The 19,552-nt window shown below is 45.1% G+C and overlaps 2 protein-coding genes across 4 annotated transcripts; one reads left to right on the top strand and one right to left on the bottom strand.

Annotated features, from left to right (window-relative positions):
- Positions 1–5: 5 nt before the first annotated feature.
- Positions 6–11,851, bottom strand: tubgcp4 (tubulin gamma complex component 4). The gene is made up of 18 exons (XM_084436580.1): positions 11,703–11,851; positions 11,469–11,597; positions 10,982–11,104; positions 10,824–10,877; positions 10,307–10,363; positions 10,092–10,171; positions 9,752–9,953; positions 9,303–9,468; positions 8,733–8,857; positions 8,543–8,593; positions 8,335–8,440; positions 3,048–3,155; positions 2,767–2,911; positions 1,744–1,921; positions 935–1,069; positions 735–851; positions 419–558; positions 6–267 (listed from the first exon to the last, which is right to left on the bottom strand). Exons 1-18 carry the CDS (start codon positions 11,778–11,780, stop codon positions 255–257), a joined length of 2,007 nt encoding a protein of 668 aa, XP_084292706.1. The 5' UTR covers positions 11,781–11,851; the 3' UTR covers positions 6–254.
- A 543-nt stretch (positions 11,852–12,394) lies between these two features.
- cdkn2aip (CDKN2A interacting protein) lies at positions 12,395–16,037 on the top strand. 3 transcript variants are annotated; one of them, XM_084437139.1, is made up of 4 exons: positions 12,395–12,460; positions 13,688–13,937; positions 14,051–14,172; positions 14,527–16,037. In XM_084437139.1, exons 2-4 carry the CDS (start codon positions 13,690–13,692, stop codon positions 15,105–15,107), a joined length of 951 nt encoding a protein of 316 aa, XP_084293265.1. In that variant the 5' UTR covers positions 12,395–12,460; positions 13,688–13,689; the 3' UTR covers positions 15,108–16,037. The 3 variants fall into 3 exon arrangements, with proteins under 3 accessions (XP_084293265.1, XP_084293266.1, XP_084293264.1); XM_084437140.1 differs by having other exon boundaries at positions 12,456–12,500; XM_084437138.1 differs by lacking the exon at positions 12,395–12,460 and having other exon boundaries at positions 13,238–13,937.
- The last annotated feature ends 3,515 nt before the right edge of the window (positions 16,038–19,552 follow it).

Below are 19,552 nucleotides of genomic sequence, written 5' to 3'. Positions count from 1 at the left end.
ATCGAGTGAAATGGCACACAATGGTAAAATATTACAATTCATAGTGAAGGGATGGTGACGACTGAGAATACAAAACTTGGAATCAACATTTAAAGTATATTCTGAACAGTATAGCATGAGGTTAAATTAACAACACGCATAAATACAATGACTAATGCTCCAGCTCTTCCATTGTGATGGTGAACTGGTGGGGAATGCCTCCGTCTCCAGGTTTGGGCTCGGATGTCTGTGTTTGAGCCACACCTTTCATTCTCTCACAGGCCAAAACTGGAACAATTGGAGGCAAACAAGACAGGTTCAGTATCGTCTCCCACAGAGGTGGGCTAGAAGTGTTGAGAAGAAGTGTTGAGATGCAATCGAAGGGTAATGGTACATAAATAAGTGGTATTGGTAGCTACTCTCTCTTCAGAGGGCCTACCTGCCCAGGGTGCCTCCTGACTGGGTGTAGTACTTGTTATAGTCCAGCCTGAGGAGGAGCTGAGCGAGGCCAGAGTTGATCTGGTGGTTTCTCACGCTAGACAGGATCTTGAACAGCAGGAAGGACTGGCGACTGAAGCCCTGGAAGTAAGTGATTTATGAACGTTTTCACTGTTGAGGTTTGTGACAATGGAATACACAGACATGACTATAACCCTGACATCTGCATCACTGCAGCCCACCGGTGGACAGACAGCTTCATCAAAAGTGTTGAAATGACCAGGCGATATCATTCATGCTCCTACGCAGCAGCACACCTTGACCAGGATGTCCAGTTGAGCCGTCCCTCTCTCGTCGAGCGGAGCCACATTCTGACTGACCAACGAGCAGAAGTTATGGCACAACTCCAGGATCTCATTTAAGCAGTGGAAAACCTGCAGACAAGGGAGTTGAAGAAAGTGCTCTGAAACCAGCAATACAACTGACGTCACATGGAAGTCTTGTGTTGTATGTTTACCGGCTTTAGGAGGATGAATGACTGGGCGAGCAGATTGCTAAGGAAGTGGTCATGGGCCAGTCTGATGCTCTCGAAGTCTCTCGTGGAGTTGATCTGCTGCAGAAGCTGAGAGAACTGAGACTCCAGCACGTCCACCTTGGAGAACACAAGCAGGAGACAGACCAGAAGCTAAATACACACACTACATGTAGTTCTTTAAGTACAACGCAAATAACGAAGGCATTGACTATTGTTATGGCGGCTGTACAGTAAGGATGAATTTCAAGGTACATTCTTAGGGCTTTAGGGTTGCAAGATGTGCTAAGATCTATTCTTAAAACCGTCACAATAGACTGGCAATAAAGAAAGACCAGATGGGCGCGTATTACTACAGTTCCACATGAACAAGTTCTTTTTCATAGTATGACCTGTAGGTACTGACCTGTAGGTATGACCTGTAGGTACTGACCTGTAGGTACAGACCTGTTGACCTGTAGGTACTGACCTGTAGGTATGACCTGTAGGTACTGACCTGTAGGTATTGACCTGTTGACCTGTAGGTATGACCTGTAGGTACAGACCTGTAGGTACTGACCTGTTGACCTGTAGGTATGACCTGTAGGTATTGACCTGTAGGTACTGACCTGTAGGTACTGACCTGTTGACCTGTAGGTACTGACCTGTAAGTACTGACCTGTAGGTATTGACCTGTAGGTACTGACCTGTTGACCTGTAGGTATTGACCTGTAGGTACTGACCTGTAGGTACTGACCTGTTGACCTGTAGGTATTGACCTGTAGGTACTGACCTGTTGACCTGTAGGTACTGACCTGTAGGTAGTACTGCAGGTTGTCTACCAGGAACGCCATGTGGTTGCGTAGTCTCCACTTGACCGCATCGGTCTGGTTGGACTTGAGGTGCTTCCTCTGCATCTGCAGAGCCCAGCAGTGCTGCAGCTCTGACTGCACCCGCCGCACGCTCAGCAGGTACCTGAACACCACGTTATACCTGCACACACATCATCACACGCTCAGCAGGTACCTGAACACCACGTTATACCTGCACACACATCACCACCCGCCGCACGCTCAGCAGGTACCTGAACACCACGTTATACCTGCACACACATCATCACACGCTCAGCAGGTACCTGAACACCACGTTATACCTGCACACACATCACCACCCGCCGCACGCTCAGCAGGTACCTGAACACCACGTTATACCTGCACACACATCACCACCCGCCGCACGCTCAGCAGGTACCTGAACACCACGTTATACCTGCACACACATCACCACCCGCCGCACGCTCAGCAGGTACCTGAACACCACGTTATACCTGCACACACATCACCACCGGCCGCACGCTCAGCAGGTACCTGAACACCACGTTATACCTGCACACACATCATCACACGCTCAGCAGGTACCTGAACACCACGTTATACCTGCACACACATCACCACCCGCCGCACGCTCAGCAGGTATCGAACACCACGTTATACCTGCACACACATCACCACCCGCCGCACGCTCAGCAGGTACCTGAACACCACGTTATACCTGCACACACATCACCCCCGCCGCACGCTCAGCAGGTACCTGAACACCACGTTATACCTGCACACACATCACCACCCGCCGCACGCTCAGCAGGTACCTGAACACCACGTTATACCTGCACACACATCATCACCCGCCGCACGCTCAGCAGGTACCTGAACACCACGTTATACCTGCACACACATCACCAATAAGCACTCAAGTATACGCAATTCCATCAATAATTGGAACTGACCACTTGGAAGTTGGAACTAGGATATCATTCACATGAGAGGTCATGTACTCACTTCTCCAGGACCGCGGGAGTGAAGAGGATGTGTAGGGGCCACTGGACCTTGTAGGCCAGACCCAGCGCAGCCCAGCCTGTAGGGGGAACCTCTCGAGGGGACGTTTCCTGTGGAGGAGTTGCACTTTCTCTGGTCCCTGTGGTCTCTGGAAAGAAATCTATATGTTAACCATGGCGGGTGGGGGGGGGGGGGGGGGGGGGTACTAACTGGGCTCAGCACTACTACTACACTACTACAAACGAGGGCCCCTTCTGCTCTGCTACTATCACAAGCACACGCACCTTTGTTGTCTTTTCCCTGGTAGTCAACGGTGAGATGCAGGAGAGGCAGGAGGTTGTCGTCATCCAACAGCACCTTGTGAGCAGCCTGCTGAAAGGCCACGTTTACATCTAGTGGGGAAAAAAACATGTTGGAATATAGCTGCAATTGGCTGCAAGACAGATGGCTCGCCCACCAGGTAAATCCAGCAAGACCAGCGAATGACCAAGGTTTGCTCTGGTTCTAACTGGATTGTTCCAGTAGTGTATGACAGTGCAATCTACTGTATTGCGGTCATCTTTCAACCCAGCTAATTTTGTGGCACAAATTTACCACGGGCACAGTTTTATATACCACCTAGCAGCCAGAAGGCTATATATCCAGTATATCCTGGGTCACCCCCTCACCCAGGCTCGGGGGGGTAAAAGGATAGCCCCTCACCCAGGCTCTGGGGGGGTAAAAGGATAGCCCCTCACCCAGGCTCGGGGGGGTAAAAGGATAGCCCCTCACCCAGGCGCGGGGTGGTAAAAGGATAGCCCCTCACCCAGGCGCGGGGTGGTAAAAGGATAGCCCCTCACCCAGGCGCGGGGTGGTAAAAGGATAGCCCCTCACCCAGGCGCGGGGTGGTAAAAGGATAGCCCCTCACCCAGGCTCGGGGGGGTAAAAGGATAGCCCCTCACCCAGGCTCGGGGGGGGTAAAAGGATAGCCCCTCACCCAGGCTCGGGGTGGTAAAAGGATAGCCCCTCACCCAGGCTCGGGGGGGTAAAAGGATAGCCCCTCACCCAGGTGCAGGGTGGTAAAAGGATAGCCCCTCACCCAGGCTCGGGGGGGTAAAAGGATAGCCCCTCACCCAGGTGCAGGGTGGTAAAAGGATAGCCCCTCACCCAGGCACGGGGGGGTAAAAGGATAGCCCCTCACCCAGGCTCGGGGGGGTAAAAGGATAGCCCCTCACCCAGGCACGGGGTGGTAAAAGGATAGCCCCTCACCCAGGCGCGGGGTGGTAAAAGGATAGCCCCTCACCCAGGCTCGGGGGGGTAAAAGGATAGCCCTTCGGCCCCGAGCCTGGAGGGAGAGGAGGACGTAACAACAAACCCACACGATGAAGAAGAAGCCAGAAGGCGCTGTGTGCAGGTTTTGAATGGGCACTGCAGTACTTATCATAAAGTGCCAACTTTGTTACGCTACAGATCACGCAATTTGTAAATAGAACCAATCAGGGGGACAGAACAGCAGTTGGAGCGCAGTCCCCGTCTCCCTGACTGGCCCAGTTGTAAATGCAATCTCTGGAAATTGTTCTAGATACGAGGAAGGCCAGACTGATCTGCAGATAGCAACAAATTGTGTGCCACAAGCAGAGTCTGCAACATTTTATCAATTGGAAGTATTAGTGTGCTACAGAGACAGCAGGAGCTAAAGAGACACCTGAAAAGAGACGGACGGGGGTCACATCTCTCCCTCCTGTCCTCCCCAATGTGTGGAGTCACCAGCCTCCACTGCTGTAGGCCTACTACTCAACCATGTTTTAAACCAGTATGAATATTACTTGGATAAAAATTAAGCTATTGAATAACATATCATTTACAAATCATTCATTTGATCTAGCTCTATCTGGTTTTATTTTTTTCAAGCACTTTTCCAGGACTAAACCATTTTCAGATTCTCTGACTTTTCCATTGTTCCATGAGCGTACGAACCTGTAATCACTTGCCCCATGTCTACGCTCCCTGTCCTGGCCAATGCTTCTGAGTCCCTTGTGAATACCCAGTGCTTCTGAGTCCCTTGTGAATACCCAGTGCTTCTGAGTCCCTTGTGAATACCCAGTGCTTCTGAGTCCCTTGTGAATACCCAGTGCTTCTGAGTCCCTTGTGAATACCCAGTGCTTCTGAGTCCCTTGTGAATACTCAATGCTTCTGAGTCCCTTGTGAATACTCAATGCTTCTGAGTCCTTTGTGAATACTCAATGCTTCTGAGTCCCTTGTGAATACTCAACTAAAGCTATTCCTACTGGAGAACCACATCCTGAGGGAGGTTCAGTCAGGCTTCAGGTCAGGGCAGAGCACCATCGCCCAGCAATGCTAGTGGTCAATGACATAATCAACACACTTGACAAGAAACAACACAGTGCAGCATTGTTCATTGATTTTTCTAAAGCATTTGACTCAGTAGACCATGAGTTACTACTGTATAGACTGGGTGACATTGGTCACCATTAACTGGTTCAGAAATTATGTGACTAAGAGAACACAATGTATATTTGCAGAGAACTGCAAATCAAGCTTTTTAGAAATGAACAAAGGTGTTCCCCATGGGTCAATTTGAGCACCACTTTTATTTTCTTTCTTTTTTTTAAATAAATTATCTAGGGAAAAGAATCCATACAGCCAATGTATAGGCTGACGACACAGTCCTACTGTATAACTGATAGTCCTACTGAATAACTGATACAGTCCTACTGAATAACTGATACAGTCCTACTGAATAACTGATACAGTCCTACTGTATAACTGATATAGTCCTCCTGTATAATTGATACAGTCCTCCTGTATAACTGATACAGTCCTCCTGTATAACTGATACAGTCCTCCTGTATAACTGATACAGTCCTACTGTATAACTGATGCAGTCCTACTGTATAACTGATACAGTCCTACTGTATAACTGATATAGTCCTATTGAATAACTGATGCAGTCCTACTGTATAACTGATACAGTCCTCCTGTATAACTGATGCAGTCCTACTGTATAACTGATACAGTCCTACTGTATAACTGATACAGTCCTACTGTATAACTGATGCAGTCCTACTGTATAACTGATACAGTCCTCCTGTATAACTGATATAGTCCTACTGTATAACTGATATAGTCCTACTGTATAACTGATATAGTCCTACTGTATAACTGACAGTCCTCCTGTATAACTGATACAGTCCTCCTGTATAACTGATATAGTCCTACTGTATAACTGATACAGTCCTACTGTATAACTGATATAGTCCTCCTGTATAACTGATGCAGTCCTCCTGTATAACTGATGCAGTCCTCCTGTATAACTGATGCAGTCCTACTGTATAACTGATACAGTCCTACTGTATAACTGATACAGTCCTACTGTATAACTGATGCAGTCCTACTGTATAACTGATACAGTCCTACTGTATAACTGATACAGTCCTACTGTATAACTGACAGTCCTACTGTATAAATGATACAGTCCTACTGTATAACTGATACAGTCCTACTGTATAACTGATGCAGTCCTACTGTATAACTGATACAGTCCTATTGTATAACTGATACAGTCCTACTGTATAACTGACAGTCCTACTGTATAACTGATACAGTCCTCCTGTATAACTGATATAGTCCTCCTGTATAACTGATACAGTCCTACTGTATAACTGATATAGTCCTCCTGTATAACTGATACAGTCCTACTGTATAACTGACAGTCCTACTGTATAACTGATACAGTCCTACTGAATAACTGATGCAGTCCTACTGTATAACTGATACAGTCCTCCTGTATAACTGATGCAGTCCTACTGTATAACTGATGCAGTCCTCCTGTATAACTGATGCAGTCCTACTGTATAACTGATATAGTCCTATTGAATAACTGATACAGTCCTCCTGTATAACTGATACAGTCCTCCTGTATAACTGATGCAGTCCTACTGTATAACTGATACAGTCCTACTGTATAACTGATATAGTCCTACTGTATAACTGATACAGTCCTCCTGTATAACTGATGCAGTCCTACTGTATAACTGATACAGTCCTATTGAATAACTGATACAGTCCTACTGTATAACTGATATAGTCCTACTGTATAACTGATACAGTCCTACTGTATAACTGATATAGTCCTATTGAATAACTGATACAGTCCTACTGTATAACTGATACAGTCCTCCTGTATAACTGATACAGTCCTACTGTATAACTGATACAGTCCTACTGTATAACTGATACAGTCCTCCTGTATAACTGATATAGTCCTATTGAATAACTGATATAGTCCTCCTGTATAACTTGATACAGTCCTACTGTATAACTGATACAGTCCTCCTGTATAACTGATATAGTCCTATTGAATAACTGATACAGTCCTCCTCTATAACTGATATAGTCCTACTGTATAACTGATACAGTCCTACTGTATAACTGATACAGTCCTACTGTATAACTGATATAGTCCTATTGAATAACTGATACAGTCCTACTGTATAACTGATATAGTCCTACTGTATAACTGATGCAGTCCTACTGTATAACTGATACAGTCCTACTGTATAACTGATACAGTCCTACTGTATAACTGATACAGTCCTACTGTATAACTGATACAGTCCTACTGTATAACTGATATAGTCCTACTGTATAACTGTATCACTATCACTGAACTAGGGAAGACAGCCTTCTCTCATGTTGCTCCCTTAGCATGGAATGGACTACAAGACCTCACCCACTTAGACACTCTGGTCTCACTTGGTGAATTTAAATCCTTATTACAGAATTCATTACAAGAAGTGTTGTTGTTTTCTGTAGAATAGGTCCCCACTGAAAAATGACTGTACCCTCTCAGTCATGTACTTCTATTACCATATAGGTCACTCTTCTCTTGTGTTTGTGTGATGTATTGTATATTTTACTGTGTGCACTTTTACTAACACGTAGGTTACTCTATGTGGTTTTTGTTTTTATGTGATGAACTGTACATTTTATTGCTGCTGTTGTCTTGGTCTCCCTTAAAAAGGAGAGATCTCACATCTCAATGTGACCCTCCTTGTTAAATAAATGATAAATAAATAATAAATAAATAAAAACATTGTAAAACTTCTTAAATTAAAATCATGTGTCTGAAATCCAAACAGTACAATGCCTGAGTATCCATTAGCATGTTTATTCTGCATCACTCAGGGCTTGAACTCATAACTATAGACACCAAGGGAAGGTCATGCTCTTGTTGAGCCAAGTGAGAAGCTGGAGGTTTGGCCTTCACCTGATTTTCTAATAAAAAGTAAGTTCTACAAAAGAACGTTCTCAAACAAATCACACATGAGGCAGCCGTCAAACTAGAGCTGCAACTCATCCATCATCATCCATCCATCCAAACTTCCCTCCATCTGATCTGTGACTGTACCGTGTTAAGTGAATCAAATTCTATATTAAGATCTGTGACTGTACCGTGTTAAGTGAATCTAATTCTATATTAAGATCTGTGACTGTACTGTGTTAAGTGAATCTAATTCTATATTAAGATCTGTGAGTGTACCGTGTTGATGTTACGATCTGTGCCTGTACCGTGTTCAGTAACCGCTGTGGGCGGGGTCTTCAGCATGTGCTGGGCGTGGTCAATGAACACCTGGTAGAGCTCGCCACGCCCCAGCAGGTAAAAGTCCTTAATGATCTATAAAAGGATATAAAAGAGTATGCATCTTAAAAGTCTCTAACAACTGACTGATTCAAAACGTATTGTACAGTCCCAACTGTATGTCTGTAGCATACAAACCTTGAGCTGTCCAAGCAGGTCGGATTCCTCAACCATTAATGTCCACAGGTGCTGTGTGAAGAGGATACACTCTCTACTATGATCATCTCAATTCTGATTCTGAATTCTGATTCTGATTTCTGATTCTTATATGCTTGGTGTGACCCTCAATTGAATTAGAATAGAAGGACATCTTATTGAGTGAGCCCACCTCTGCCACAGTGCTCCGGATGCAGTCTATTAGATTCTCAAAGTCCACCAGGCTGAAGAGAGGCTGCTGTTTGAGTCTGTGCAGCTCTGCAGCAAACATGTCCTCCTGGTGCTTCAGGATAGAGCCTAGACAGGGAAGCAGAAAGGAGGAAGAGATGACATCAGAGCTTGGCTGGTTCTCATGGTGTAGAGCAGCCAATCAACCGGTGGTGCAGAGCCCCATCCAGTGGGAGGCAGCGGTAGCCTACTGCCAAATGGCTAGAAAAAAAGAAATAAAGTTTGGTAATTTACAAAGCTGTAAATACACCCACAAACTCACACATTTAACAAATCAAGTTAAAATACATAATTTCAATGACCGGTTATGTTTGAATAACACCATGGTAATCATATCCCTTGCCCTTGGATGAGAAACGTAATGGACCACCTTTTTTTCCTCATGTAGGGCCCATTTGGGAAGCTGGTCCTCCAAATTCTTTTAACAATCAAAAGTGGTCCTTAAGTTACAAAACGTTGAGAGCCCCTGGTGTAGATTGTGTACATGCATAGACATAGAAGACAGGACTCTTACCAGCTCTAGATGGACTGTGGTTGTGGTTCTCAAACATCTGGACGGACTCGCCCACAAAAAGGATTTTCTCGGCCACTCGGATTGGGATGTAGGAGGGCAGCATCTCAGCACGCAGGGAGAACTGCTGCAGTGATGGAGCCAGCATGTTCTCCTCCTCTATCAGCCTCTACAGAGGAACACAGACACACACAGCAGATCATAGAAACCTCAATCGCCTTGTTGAGAGGGGTCAGGGATGAATTTTTACAGCTCACTTTTCTGGCCCCCGGGTGATACTGTTTTTTGCTTCCCTCTGGAATATGTAGGGGTGGGACCAATGCCCAACTCCCTTGTTCTCTGTAAAGCGCATTGTGTTGCCTCTGGGTATGAAATGCGCTATGAAAAATAAATCAAAAAAGAAGGAACCCGGCCTGATCCACTAGGAGCTCTGGCAGCAGCTCTCCTCTCACCAGGTCCTGTAGTTCCTTCAGCTGTTTCCCACTCAGCCCTCCGATCCCCAGGTCCTCCTCCTCCTCCTCCTGGCTGGCGGCAGCCCCTCCTGCACTGGGCCCCTGCTTCACGAAGAACTCCTCGCTCTGGTCCAGCAGCAGGCCGTGCAGCATCCACGCTGCCAGCTGTTTGTACATCACTCCGTGGCACACGGCCAGAATCCTGCACAAGAAACGCATCGTAAAGAACGGCCACGGTTCGAAGACATCTTTAAAAGAGCTTTAGGAAGTTTATTATTTAGGAAGTTAATAATGTATTCATTATATCTTTTTTCAATGGCGTGGTAGTTAGCTAGCTTACTTCTCCAGGGCTCCGCGCACAGTGGGCAGACCCCCGCAGCTGTGTTTGTACACCGTCTCCAGGATCTGACAGCCGTGGATCTAGTTCAGATAGAGACCATACAGTATGTGACCTCATTTCCTGATTTCACGCTAATCAATTCACCCGTTACCCAGCTTGTGCTCTGCCAGTTTGTTCTGTGGAGGGAGTCATTTTCTCTCCTCTGTGTTGATTACCTTCTGGGATTTGATCGTCTCCACCACCACCATTACAGAGGGAAACAGCAGCTGGAACTAGGGGAAAAGAAGACTCACTATTAGAAGATGGTTTTGACTGGCCGTTTCATTTTCCAATCAGCTCAATCAATCAATCAATCAATCAAAGCTTTATTTGTATAGCGCATTTCATACCCAGAGGCAACACAATGCGCTTTACAGAGAACAAGGGAGGTGGGCATACGACCCACTCTCTACATATTCCAGAGGGAAGCCAAAAACAGTAATCACCCGGGGGCCAGATAAGTGAGCTGTAAAAATTCTTCCCTGACCCCTCTCAACAAGGCGATCGAGCAAGCTCCTGGAGTATGTTTGTCTACCGACTAAGAACATTTATGAAGCAATACATGACATTAAATTACATTTCAGAGTAAGAGAGGCTAAAAAAGCATCATAGCTGTCTAACATTCTTTCTGTCATGTGAATTGTATGAGTCACACAAGTCAGTAAAATAAAGATCAAACAGGGATTCCATTACCTGGTCCAGCATATAATTCACATGGGATATTGACAGATGTGGATCACCAAGAAACTGAAATAAAGAATACAGTAACAGTGCATATTATTGACGGGTGAACGATGGATTATCCATCAGGCCTGCATGTTTCAAAGCATATGTATCGTAGGCTCCCTGACCTCTTGCTCAAGGTCCAGCAGGGCCTGTCTGTAAGGCTGCAGCATGGAGTCCAGACCAGTGCAGAAGGCCCGCAGATAAACCCCACTGAGTCCAGCCTGGTTAGGCTGATTGGAGTGCTGCTCCTGTATGGGGAACAATATATACATATTAGGCCATAAAAGACCGGTGAAGCGTCTGAATACGTCTTTCGTCGCAGGCTCAAAACTCATCTCTTCAAGAAGTACTACAACAATCCTCCCACCTAAGCACTTATTGTATTATATTATATTGCACTGTACTTTAGATTGTGATTCTTGCACTTTGCCTTCAGCACTAGATTATGCTCTTAGTCACTTGTTTTAGAAAGAAGATGCACTTGTGAGTTCTGGCAAGTAGTAGTAGATTGGCTATTCCTACGTTAAATGCAATTATTGTTTGTCGCTTTGGATAAAAGCGTCTGCTAAATGACTGTAATGTAATGTAATGTAATACGGATGATCATCTTACCTGCTGGTGAACATGGCCAGTGTGTTGCTCTATGAACTCTGTGAATCGGATGTAGTCAGATCCCAGTTTGCAGAGGCGATTCAGGACACTGGTTTCACTGGGATGGAGAAACGGCAGGTCCTGAGACACCTGCAGGAGAAGCACACGTTTATTATTGAACCACACACTGTCATTGGGAATGTTAAGCTAATGTTTGCTATCCATGTCTAACTTTTACTTATTTTAACTACCTACCTGTAGGCCTGTTCGTTTGTTCCACGAAAATATTGCGCCAGGGTATCCACTAAGCGTCAACAAGAGTTCGTGAATCATTTTGCTTTAGCTGTTTATTAACATGGGGATTCACAACACCGCTACTTCTACGATAGACGGAATACAGCTTGTATAGAAGGCTAGTTCCCATAAATGCAAAGACCGGTCAAACCCCAACCCTAAACCTAACCCTAACCTTAACCCAGCCCTATATCTAAGCCTAACCTTAACCCTAAACCTTACCTTAACCTTAACTCTAACCTTAACTTAACCCCAAACTCAAGCCTAAATGTCCTCTGCGTGTATGGGAACTAGCCTTTAACGTCCTTCCACTGTATCCCATCTATCCACGACCTGCTTCTACCGCCGCACGTTGATGACGTTTGATCACTGACATGAGGAGGGACACTTCTGGGATTTGTGTCCATTCCTTCAAACCTACTGCTTGTTCGCTTTCCCCACAATATGGTTGTTTGTGTACAGCAAGATTTAGTCGGCTAGTGAAAAGTCACATGCAGCGGATCGGTCCATGGATGGATTGATCAATAGAAATGATGACGTCATTATTATTCATGTGGACCTATCGTACGGGTAGATTCATGGGAATTGTAGTTTGACAACAACTCTCCATTGCTGCAGTCGGTCTGAACTACAACCCGGCGTTACCGCTCCACACTGAAGTCGCCATCGACAACAGCGTCTGTCTACGAAGCTGGGGAGCTTTTACTAGTTAGTCAGAGGTAGGTTACCAAGCCAACTGACTAGCTAGCCTACTCAAACGTAAGCTAACAGTTTGCTAATTAGTAATTTAATTTGCAGTTAGTTGATGAACTATAAAGCTTAACGTGACACAAACGAGGCGCTTGGTAAGCTAGGTAACCGCAACTACAGTGCTAGCGAGGCTTTGGACGTTTGTTGTAACGTTAGCTAACGTGGCTGGCCAGCTAGTCACAGTTTAAATGTTTACTTGCCATGACGAATTGTTGCCTCAGCGTTCAGCATAACGTCAGTTTGCTGCTAACAAGGCTAGCTGGCTAGTTGAGCCTCTCTGGTTTGAGTGCTAACTAGCTAGCTAGCAAATCAGGCACACGGGGTCAGGGGTCAGGGTGGTACGGGGCTTTGCACTGCCGCCGGGGTCGATTTCCGCATGGGGGGGTTTAGGCACTGGGGGGCTTGTTCTACCCTGGGGGGTGGTTCACCCCAGGTCTGTTAGTGCTCTGGTGGGGGGCATGTTCTACCCAGGTCTGTTAGTGCTCTGGTGGGGGGCATGTTCTACCCAGGTCTGTTGGTGCTCTGGGGGGCTCTCACTGGGGGGTGGTTCTACCCAGGTCTGTTGGTGCTCTGGGGGGCTCTCCCTGGGGGGCATGTTCTACCCAGGTCTGGTGGGCTCTCACTGGCCTCTCTGTGGGGTTTGCATGTTCTTCCCGTGCTCACTGCTCGCATTTCCTCCCCCAAAAAGAACCCTAGTAAAAACAGTAGAAACTGAACATGCTGACCAGGACATGGACATGAGTACTTAGTTCCTCGGCACTGCTGATGAGGGCTGCCTACTGCTACTGGGTGTCCTTGGAGGAGACCGCTTGGATGGGGGAAATGCAGAGGATACATTTCTTCAGCAATCGCTCCCCCATGTGTGTGTGTGTGTTGTGTGTTTCTTGGTGTCGCGTGTGTCATTGCTATAAGATGATTAAAAGAACTTTACAGATGCACAACCGTAATGCTTTAACTGCCCTTATTTTCTTTTCTACCCACCAGATTCATGAAGAAACTCGTTAAGCTAGCTAGGTCACGCAAATCAACTAGACTGAGACCATCCTCATTTCGCGAGCTCACATTCTGTTTCTTTTGCAAATCAGTCTGGCTACTCACCATAGAGATCTGTTTGTGCCAGATCAAAAACGAACTGGTCTCGGCGTACTTGAAGTTCAACAGCAGTGTTTACATAACGTGCCTCTGTTTTGATTCAGTGATGGCAGAGGGGAGGAGTGGGGAGGATGTTGTGTCAGAGTACTTGGATCAGAACCCTCACCTTGTCCAATGGGTGGAGAGTCTCAGGGGGTTGTGTGAGACCAACAAACAGTGGAATGCCAGACAAGAGTTCATCCTGAGGAACATGGAGACCTTCCCCACAGTCCAGCCTGGTGTCTCCAGTGCCGGTATGGACAGGCTGCTCTCTTTGTCCATGGTCTGGGCCAACCATGTGTTCCTTGGCTGCAGGTATGTCTACAAAATGAGCTATTCCTCAAACTATTATTCTTGAAACATTAAGTCAATAACGGATTTAGGAAGGTAACAAACCAATGTCTTCTCGCTGCTCTCTCATCCCTCAGATACCCAGAACCTGTAATGGACAAAATCCGGGAGATGGGCGAGGGAATCGTTGTCCATGATGCTCCAGTTCGAACAACAAGGGATGAGATCATAGCGAAAGGGAAGAGAAGTGCAGCCTCAGGTACAATAGAAGTGTGAAATACAGAGATTATCATTTTCAACAAAGAATGAAAACAGTCTTTCTCTGATACTCTTGCAATAAACAAGTTTGGCTTGCCTCCAATAACTACTTGGAGTGAATCAGGAATTCAAGCAGCAGTGACTGTGGTTTAACTGGAATGACTCTAACAAACATCCATTGTTACACTTGACACTACCTTTCGCATATGTGGTATAGCCTGCTGCTTTTTGTTTAGGTCCAATTATCCAGATATGATTCAGTCCACCTCCTGTACACCCCATGCCCCTAGAAGGTGTCGGTCTCCAGGTGAACATAGTGTTGTGAGGAATCCCTCACTTATAATGCACTTTTCAGGGGGCGATGCTGACAGCTATGGGAAGAGGACCAAGGCAGGGCTTAATGAGGCGGGAGGAGGGAGGACCGCAGCACGACCAGCAAGCCAGAAATCAGGCCCTCATCCAAAGGCTCCGGCCGAGCTCCAGCCCTTCTTCAACCGCCTCTACAAGGCTGTGGCCTGGAAGCTGGTGTCAGCCGGGGGCTTTGGTCCCAACTTGGACCACTGTGAGATCCTGCGGGCCTGTGTGGAGTCCTCCAAGGAGAGCCTGAGCTGTGTGTTCGTGCCGCTGAAGGACATTCCTGACCTGCCGGCCGGCCGCACTCAAAAGGAAGGGCAGGTGTGCGAGCTGCGCTGTCTGACTGTCTACATGGGCACCGGGTACGGGCGGGACGAGGCTGCCGCCAGGGCCATGGCCTCCAAAGAGGCCCTGAAAGCCTTCCAGGGGCGCAAAGTGACGGTGAAGATCTGCAGACGGCGCTTCAGAGGGAGGGATGTGGAGGACTTGGTCCTGGTTGATGACCAGCCCAGAAACCCGGTCTTTCCGCCCGCTCTCAGCTACCCGTTTCAGCCGGAGCAACAGGTAGACGGTGCGTCGTAGCAAAGCTATAAGCAGATAACAGAGTGCCTCTGACTGGCATTAAAACACAATGTCCTCACTAGGTGGATTAGACCATGAAAGAGTTCCGCAGTGTGAAAGAACGGACTTGTCATGTTTCGCAACTTATTATATTCTTGAATAGCCTGTACTAAGTTCATGAGTTATTTGAACTTGTTTGTAAGAATTGGGGGTGTTTTGGTTGTGGTTTTCAACTGGAGCCGTAGTTGCGTTCCATCTGCCCTCAGCGTTCCTTTAGCCCTAGCCCAGCGCGTGGGGTTGGAGTTGATGGGTATGGCTGTTGTCCCGCTGGCTTATCTGAAAGTTGATTAGCCTGGAAGTCAAATCTGTCTTCTGTAGCAGCTCCTTTGTAATTGTTTTACACCACAAGCCAAATGAGTTAGCTAAAGCATGAAAAGATTCTAGTTCCAAAGGCTGCTAGGTAATAAGCTGCTGATAGCTAGCCTCATCTGACAACTGTCAGAGGGACACTTCTACTATAGAGTGATGCTACTGATGAGCCCTGTTTACTTGCCAACATTATGCAAAATGTATTTTTGTGTGTATCTTTAATTTCGCTCATTACAGTTTGTTAGTCACAGGATGAAGTAGAGGTGAGAGTAAAACACTTCTACAACTTATGGCCACAACATGATAATAATTGAATGCTCCACTCCTAGCCTACAGGACATTACAGGATCTGGCATTGATTTAGAACCACTGTGCTTTATGTATAGTGTTGACAGGGGTTAAGAAAATGTTTGCTTTTGTAATGTTTAATTCTAACAGAGGTGACTCCTATTAATCTAAGTTCATAACTGTTTGATGATGTTGATGATAGTGACCGTCTTTACACAAAATTGAGGGAGGAATGCTACTGTGTATTTTTGCTTTTCAAAGCTGAATTAAAAGAGTAGCAACTATTGCATTGACGTGTTAATGGCCGCAATGTTCTGTGTTACTGAATATTTCTATAAGTGGTCCTGTTTATATTTTTGTAAATAAAAATAACAAAGAAATTGTATCATGATTATGATGTATTCACTTTGGCCAGCAGAGGGCAAAACTAAGCAATGTTTTCTAAATGTTTTATTTTGTTCTAATTGATATGTATGTATCAATCCAAGATGATTTCCTAAATACAGGCAGCAGCCTGTGACAACGTATTGAGAACAGGGAGATGTAGCGCAATATACCTCAGATCACCCTTATCCACAGCAGCCCACGCTGGGAATGTCTAAAACGCATCATGCTTCAAGGTGCTGAGAACAATAACAGCTTATAGGTTGTTTGCTGCCTATTAAACAAGGCAAATGAAGTTGTTAGAGATCCAGAGTGATTTGATTGTCTTATTGGTGCATGGCCTCTTCTTGACCCTAATCAGAAACAGGACATACACAGGCCTTATACTAATAATAACTAGAAATGGTGCTCAGAGAGCACAGACCTCCACCCATGAATGCATTTCATTGCTCTGTAGGCGCACATGTGTGTGAGCAGGACATGTTTGGTATTGCTGCTTTCGTTAGGTCGATCTTCAGGGGCGGATTGGGACGATAAATCAAACCGGGAGTTTCAAAACAATGGTGGCCCAACAACATTAGTTATTATTATTGATGGTATTATATTCCTTACTACTGTAAGCCCTACATATCGTATCACAGCACTGCTGCTGTTGTTGTTACAAGGTGACAAGGGCAGACATGCCCACGGCAGCATGAAAACTCATGGTTTACTTTCGCTACTTACAATAAGAACTGCCATGGCGGCTTGAAAAAGCACATTGAGCTGAATGATCCACTTCCAACAACACAAAACTATAGACAGATGCTGGCATATCTACAAAGAAACAGTGTCCTACCTGCACTCAGTCTGTTAGCATGCACTCCTCACAGTTGAAAAGGTGGGAATAAATGTTATGGGAGCATATCTAGTGTGCGGATTCTATGTTTCTAATCAAGATTCCTTTTATTCGTCACATGTAATGTACGGTGTACAGTCACAGTGAAATGTTGCTACTGACTCCAAGATTATGCTATAGATAAACTTTTATACTCAATAACAAATTACAAATTTACAAGTTGCAATTTACAATCTAAAAAAAATTACAATCTTACAAATTAACACAATCTACTTAATCTACTTATTCTATCTTCTGTCCAGCACCTAGAGCTGATCACTTCTGGAAGTGACGCTTTTAAAACCTTTTTGCATCTCCTCCTCATGGCCCTCACGAATGCTAGCAGCAGCAGCAGTTGGGTTTGGGGCCGTTGCAGGGCTGAATAAATCAGTGATCTAAAGAGCACAAATGAAGTTGAAGACCTCCCCAAACCCGACAAACTTGTTTTTGAAACATGGAGTGCCATTCCCGACACGTATATGAACGTCTGAAGATCAAAGTCACATCTTACAGCCCCGACATAGGCAAGATCTGCAGCGAGCTTCAGAAACAGAAGTCACATTAAACAGATGAGAACACTAGCATTTAATAAGCTATTATTTTTCAGAAAAAAACATTTATTTTAGACCCGGAGCTGATTTTTTGTAGCTATGTTCAGGTGCTTCGGTTGATTGCTGGCCGAGAAAGAAACCCGAAGAGGATGAGAGCACACTGAAATTGACTTGTCATAAAGGTTGCTAATTTTATGTTTACTTTTTTAAACTTGCTAAGCTGCGGCTATATGTTTTATTTATATTAAAGTGCGCTAGTTTTTATTTTAATTTGACAGAAATACGGGAAGGACTCAAATAGGCCTGCATAGGTCAGTGTTTAATTTATTATTAAGTAGGCCTACACATGCACACTGCACTTCTGTTTGTTGTAACAGGTAAAATTAAAAAAAAGATTAAAACTTTTAAAAGTTTATAAGCCGTGTTATGTTTTGTGGCTCCAGACTATTTTTCTTTAGTGGAAGAGGGGGCAAAATGGCTCTTTTGATAGTAAAGGTTGCAGACCCCTGTTATAAGCTGATAACTGATAAGCGGCTATGTAAATGTTTAAATATATTACATTAATATGTCACCGAAGATGGTTTATGAGGAATGTTGTGTGGAGGTTCAGTGAAAGACATTAAACTAGACACTAAAGGTCTCTTTTGTATTCTTCTGCCACATCCCCACTCTCAAACGAGGTGTTCCCTGAGCCTCTGTTCACCTGGACCAAGGTATGCAGGCCTCTGCTGGACGGGAGAGAGGAGTGTGATGGGAGGGAGCGGGGGATGGAGTCTGTACTGACTGAGCTCAATGGCTCCATGTTCCACTGCACTGCCCAGAACCCTCTGTGCTCCATGGACACACACACACGACTCATAGTGTTTGGTGAATGTGTGTGTGTCTATGTATGGGGTTGTTTTTATGAGTCTATTCTCTATGGCTTCAAAAACAAAGCACAAAAAGCACATGAGTCCGTAGCAGACTTCAAGATGAGAAAGGGTGACTTCAATGTGGGAGGCAAATAGTTCCTGGTAAGAATCTAGAGGCTATGTGTCTGAGAATCAAAGGAAGTATAAGAAATGTATACAAGTAATAAAATAAACCCACAGAAGATGATCTAAGACTTCTCTCGCTACATTAGCTGATGCAACGTGCTGTAAGGAGATGCCGGGCCTGACCACCATGCTGCTCTTTCTGACCCTCACATTGGGGCTGACCTGATCAGGAAATGGAGTGCCATTTTCAGGGGTGCCGTTAGAAATTTTGGGCCCTGTAAAATAATATAATATTCGGCCCCCCAAACCAAGACCTTATGCTAATAATAATATTAATAATCATCATCATTATCATCATCATTAAAAAAATTAAATAATAATAATAATAATGGTTTATGGGGGCCCCTGGAAGTTCAGGGCCCTTGGAATCGTTCTAACCTCCCCCCTCCTTACAGCTCCAGTACAAGAACTAAAAGAGCACAATATTCATCCCTAGTATGACAACTTCCATGTTGTCATACTGCCTTTGGGATTAACTTTAGCTGGGCTAGTGTTGTCTGAGCTCTCAGCATTAATAGTTCAAAGGTTTGTTCACAAGTACACAAGCACAAATGTAAATTTGGACAGAACAACCAGAAGGTCTTCTGAATGAAAGCACACCCCATCTAGTCAATATACCTTGAATATGTTCCCAATGGCCCTGTGGTAATTTAATTGTAGCAGTAAGGCTGGCAGATGGTTCTCTTTTTTTCAACATTTTTTACATTATGCGGGCTGGCCCACTAGTCTATCACATCTTTATGTGCTATTGGAAGGGCAAGAAATGCACTGTATCATGTAGTCCTTGAATAAAGAATGAATACTGTATGACATGGATGTAAAGTCTGATGCTTTAGTTTATTTGAGATCTCATTTTGCTTTGGTGTGAATTTGAACTTCATGTTTCAAGATTCCAAGTCAATCAAGATTTCTGTTAGGGCTAGCGGAGGAGGACCCAAAAGCAGACTCAAAAGGCTTGGA

This window comes from Borostomias antarcticus (assembly GCF_949987555.1).
Source record: "Borostomias antarcticus genome assembly, chromosome: 4".
In the NCBI taxonomy this organism is placed as follows: Eukaryota; Metazoa; Chordata; class Actinopteri; order Stomiiformes; family Stomiidae; genus Borostomias; species Borostomias antarcticus.
Note: the sequence above shows the minus strand (reverse complement) of the source record. Positions and strands in the feature narration are given on the sequence as shown.